Source organism: Pelophylax lessonae (genome assembly GCF_965119305.1).
Source record: "Pelophylax lessonae genome assembly, chromosome: 4".
In the NCBI taxonomy this organism is placed as follows: domain Eukaryota; kingdom Metazoa; phylum Chordata; class Amphibia; order Anura; family Ranidae; genus Pelophylax; species Pelophylax lessonae.
Genome location: NC_138771.1, coordinates 23005512 through 23011054, shown reverse-complemented (window position 1 = coordinate 23011054; position 5543 = coordinate 23005512). Strand labels below are relative to the sequence as shown.

Here is a 5543-nt window from a genome sequence, read left to right as displayed (position 1 = left end):
TTTATAGCGTAAAAAGTAAAAATCTCACAGGTGATCAAATACCACTAAAAGAAAGCTCTATTTGTGGGGAAAAAAGGGGCAAACATTTAATTTGGGTACAGCATGGCACGACCGCGCAATCGTCCGTTAAAGTAATGCAGTGCTGAATTGCAAAATATAGCCTGGTCAGGAGTGGGGTAAAATCTTCCGGTCTTAAAGCGGTTAAAAATACACTCATTGAGAATTTTTTTGTCAAAGACATATAGCTAAATACATTTTGGCCTAAATATTTGACTAAAATTGAATATATTGGATATTTTTTAACTGTCAAAGTAGAAAATGTCAATTTTTTTGCTAAATTTTCGCTCTTATTTTATTAATATCGCAAAAAATGAAAAGCGCAGAGGTGATCAAATACCACCAAAAGAAAGCTCTGTTTGTGGGAAAAATGGGACGTAAATTTCGTTTGGGTACGGCGTTGCATGACCGCGCAATTGTCAGTTAAAGTCGCGCAGTGCCAAGTTGCAAAAAGTGGCCCAGACGTAAAGCAGGAAAATCCTTCGGTGGTAAAGTGGTTAAAGTAGCCATGCACTATTTTCTCATAGGTGACAAAGACACAATCATTGCTTGCAATAAATTGGCATAGTATGACTGACAGCAAACAGTCAATAGTAGGAGTCTCTTGGAGTTGTACACTAGCTCTCAATGGATGTTTTGTGACTGGCGAACGTGCAGTTTTCTAATCTGTTGTTGTGGCCGTACTATCATTAGGCACAAGGATATCTATGTCTAATGAAGGCTGGCACTTGCAGCTGTCCGGTCACCACTATCTGGCAGTTTGCTAAGCCTGGCTCATACTATCACATGAGCACTGCTATCTTTAGCGAGAGACAAGCTACATCTTCCAAACTGCAGAAGAATTACAGTAACCAAGCCATAGGAAATCAACGAGTGACACAAAGACTTTCATGCTTCTTATAGTTTACCGAGCCAAAGGAAATGGCCAAGCTTTCCGTCACCGTGGAAGAGACTGTATTTACCACAGAAAAGGACCTGCTGATGGAACACAGTGAATATTTCCGTGCACTTTTCCAGTCTGGCATGAGAGAAAGTACCCAGGATGAAATACAACTTCGCAACTTGGGTGCCATGGGTTTCCTGATCACTCTGAGGGTTCTGGAGGGGGAAAGACCTCTTCTGAGCTGCGAGGAAATCCTGCAAGCTGTGGAGTGTGCGTCCTTTCTTCAAGTTGAGATCCTTACCAAGCACTTGGTCAACCTGATTGACTCTGACAACTGCCTGGTTATGTATCAAGCTGCTGCCACCTATGGACTTCTAGACTTGTTTCATGCCGCGGCCTTGTTCATTAGAGATATTTATGATATGCTGGATGACGATATCCATAGCCTGCCCCCTGACCTTGTTCAGTATGTAGACTCGCTCACACCAAGCTCCTTTGTTGCTGTAGGTGCCCATACCCCAACTACAGAGTTCCTTGAGGATGCCTCAAGAACAATGTGCTTTTTAGATGAAGAGAAGAACCAATGGCAAAGCTTAGGCTGCATTCCAGATGAAGCAAGCACTTTTTTAGCCGGTGTTACCACGATGAACAATAAAGTTTTCATTGTAGGGGGTGCTCGAGGGGCAAACAAACAAGTGGTGGAGAAAAGCTTTTGTTATGATGGAGATCAACACAGCTGGAGCGAGTTTGCTAGTCCACATCAGCTGCGATATGAAGTGACGCTAGTTGGACACGAGGGACATCTATATGCCTTTGGTGGTGAATATGAGAGAGTTCCTATGGCTTCTGTGGAGAAATATTCTCTCACTTCCAAGATTTGGAATTTTGGCAAAGAGCTACCACAACCCGTAGCAGGTCCCCCTGCCACAAAAGCCATGGGTAGGGTCTTCATATGTCTCTGGAAACCACAAGAAACAACTATTATTTATGAATATGATACCTGCCAGGATGAGCTGATTCCTATATCTTCAATAAGGAGGATGCAGAGCTACGGCCATTGCATGATCGGACATAGAGACAATCTCTACATTATGAGGAATGGGCCATCTGATGACTTCCTACGCTGTGCCATTGAAAATTATAACCTGAGCACCCAGCAGTGGACAACTCTGTCTGGACAGTATGTAAACAGTAAAGGAGCCCTCTTCACTGCTGTCATCCGGGGGGACACTGTCTTCACCTTGAACAGAGTCATAGCTTTGCTCTACAGAGTAGATGCTCACACCTGGAAACCCATAAGGGAGAAGAGTGGATTTAACAAAGGGGGATATCTGCACACATTCTTCCTGAGATTACCAACAAAAACAAAGCTGCTGGCCAGTAAACTATACAAGAATCCTCATCAGAGTTTTTTATAACCATGGTGTTCTGCTGGGGATGGATGGAGATGGGCATGGACTTTTCCTGGGGATGGATGGAGATGGGCATGGACTTTTGCTTTCGATTGATAGAGATGGGCATGGACTTCTGCTAGGGATGGATTGAGCTGGGCATTGTCTTCTACTAAAGATGGATGGAGATGGGCATGGACTTCTACTAGAGATATATGAAGATGGGCAAGGACTTCCGCTGAGGATGGATTGAGATGGGCATCATCTTCTACTGGAGATGGATGGAGATGAGCAAGGACGCTGCTGGGGATAAATTGAAATGGCCATTGTCTTCTATTGGAAATGGATGGAGATGGGCATGGAGTTTTGCTAGGGATGGATTGTAATAGGCATTGTCTTCTAATGGAGATAAATGGAGATGGGCATGGACTTCTGCTAGGGATGGATTGAGATGGGCATTGTCTTCTGCTAAAGATGGATGGAGATGGGCATGGACTTCTACAAGAGATGTATGGAGATGGGCAAGGACTTCCGCTGAGGATGGATTGAGATGGGCATTATCTTCTACTGGAGATGGATGGAGATGAGCAAGGACGCTGTTGGGGATAAATTGAAATGGCCATTGTCTTCTATTGGAAATGGATGGAGATGGGCATGAAGTTCTGCTAGGGATGGATTGTAATAGGCATTGTCTTCTAATGGAGATAAATGGAGATGGGCATGGACTTCTGCTAGGGATGGATTGAGATGGGCATTGTCTTCTGCTAAAGATGGATGGAGATGGGCATGGACTTCTACAAGAGATGTATGGAGATGGGCAAGGACTTCCGCTGAGGATGGATTGAGATGGGCATTATCTTCTACTGGAGATGGATGGAGATGAGCAAGGACGCTGTTGGGGATAAATTGAAATGGCCATTGTCTTCTATTGGAAATGGATGGAGATGGGCATGGAGTTCTGCTAGGGATGGATTGTAATAGGCATTGTCTTCTAATGGAGATAAATTGAGATGGGCATGGACTTCTGCTAGGGATGGATTGAGATGGGCATTGTCATCTAATGGGGATGAATGGAGATGGGCACTCACTTCTGCAAGGAATGACTGGAGATGGACATAGACTTCTGCTTGGAATAGATGGAGACCAGCATTGACTTTGAGCCATTTTTTTAGATCTGACTATTATCAAAGTTGTCACTGAAAGTAAGTTCTATTAACGGCCATCATTCTTAATAAATCTAGTATTTGCAAATTCACTTCTAAGTTTGCAGAACACCTCTGGAGCCACATTTACCAGTATCCTCAATGAAGGAGGTATAGATATAGGTATGTCGTTCACATGTGAGAAACATTTTCAAGGGGCACAAAGGCCTGGATGTAAACATCAATACCTGTAAAGTAAGTAGAGAGTAATCCACTGCTTTTTAATAAACCTATATTAAGGTTTATCAGGTAACAACATATACTATTTTGAAATAGAAGTTGCAAGCGATAGTTATGTTACTTGATGAAACTTGAATAAAGGGACTTTGATCTATGGAGAGCCCAGAGTTGAATACTTTCTATTTGCTTTGCTTTCAATATTTAAAGAAAAAAAAAATATTCCCCTCTGGATGTACGTTGCAGGCATTTGAAAAGATTTTGTTGCAGATTCCTACCATTTCTTATAAGAAACATCTGTTTGTTTCTCTGTGTCCATGTTCAGAGTGAATCTGTATAGGAATGATTTTATAATTATCAATCAGCTGTTGCACTTGCAGGGCTCTAATGAGGAAAGTGGTCAGGGTCTGCATACCTTAAGACATGATTACCCCTTGGGAGTATCTCACCCTGACTTGTGACTTGTATCTTAGTGCAGACTTATGGCAAAATCAGTGAGCCAATCACACAAGCAGGAAATTACATTTCTGGGGGGCGTTTTGTATACCACCTGTGTACAGAATGCACACAGGTAGCCATATTCCATTGCGTGTTACAGAAAATTACAGATTGAAAAGAAAAGGTCAGTTTTAGTAACATTCAATTACAATATGACATATGTAGCATTTGTATCTGCTATATTATTTTTGTATCTGCTGCAGAGGCGTAACTAGAACCTTCAGGGCCCCGGTGCAGGAAACCATGAACGCCCCCCGGATCCCTGGCTGGGGCCCTGCCCTTTAAGCCTGGGGCTCTTCCCACTGATCCTGGGGCCCTTTACTCTCATTGCGGGGCCCTTTATTACAGTCCCGCAGTGGGACCCTTTCACAAGTTCTGCAGTGGGCCCCCTTCCTGCCATCTTGGGGCCTCCCCACGGTGGTGGGATGCGAGGGCCCGGTCGCAAGTGTGACCTTTGCAATCCTGGAAGTTCACCCACTGGTGTCAGTAGTTTTTTTTTTTTTGTATTGTTTATGTATTATTTTTTATTCTTTTTTTTACATTTTTTTTTTACAATGTCACTGACTATGACTCTGTCCATTCAGAAAAGGAAGGAGCTGGTAAATTACATATTTACTGACCCCTTCCTGGTTCTCTATTGTGACACATCCCCTGCAGCAGTCGGCAGGAGTGGGGAGGGAGGAAGCCAGGAGCACAGCAGGGTAGGTGGGGTTTAGGGGAGCACACAGGGGCCCAGAGACAGCAGAACACAAGTGAACTGGATAGGAGGAGTGGCGGGGGCCGCATACAGAGGAACCAATCTCCTCCATTTTCCTCCTGCAGCTACAGGAGGAAAAAGGAGGACAGTGATTTCTCTACATGCTGCCCCTTCCGCCCCTCCTATCCAGGTGTACAGGGGAGCCGCACAGGCCCCCTGGAGCATGGGGCCTGGTTGCAATTGCAACCCCTGCAACCCCTGTAGTTACACCCCTGATCTGCTTTTTTTCCCCCCACCAAAGTGGAGTTACAATTTCAGTTATACATGGGTACTATGATAGATTTGACAAAATCAGTTGTATGAAAGTTTACTGCATCCTGGGGTGATCGTTTGCCATCTGTGTACTCTGTCATATTGATACCCATATGGTATTTGAGTACTGCAAGAAATGCCTACTCCACCTAAAATCCTTGCATAATGTATGGCCAGTCTTATATAAAAAAAAACTTTTTTAAGTAAAGTAAAACCTTGGATTCAGAGTAACTTGGTCTGAGAGCGTTTTGCAAGACAAGAAACATTTTTTAATAAACTTTAACTTGATAAACAAGCGATGTCTTGATATACAAGTGTCATGTCAT

The 5543-nt window shown here is 43.6% G+C and overlaps 1 protein-coding gene across 1 annotated transcript; it reads left to right on the top strand.

Moving 5' to 3' along the window:
- The first annotated feature begins 858 nt into the window (after nt 1-858).
- Nucleotides 859-2623, top strand: KBTBD13 (kelch repeat and BTB domain containing 13). The gene has a single exon (XM_082253193.1). It carries the CDS (start codon nt 979-981, stop codon nt 2356-2358), a length of 1380 nt encoding a protein of 459 aa, XP_082109319.1. The 5' UTR covers nt 859-978; the 3' UTR covers nt 2359-2623.
- The last annotated feature ends 2920 nt before the right edge of the window (nt 2624-5543 follow it).

Coding starts and splice junctions, on each gene's coding strand:
- KBTBD13 (XM_082253193.1), top strand. CDS start 979: ATGGCCAAGCTTTCCGTCACCGTGGAAGAGACTGTATTTACCACAGAA.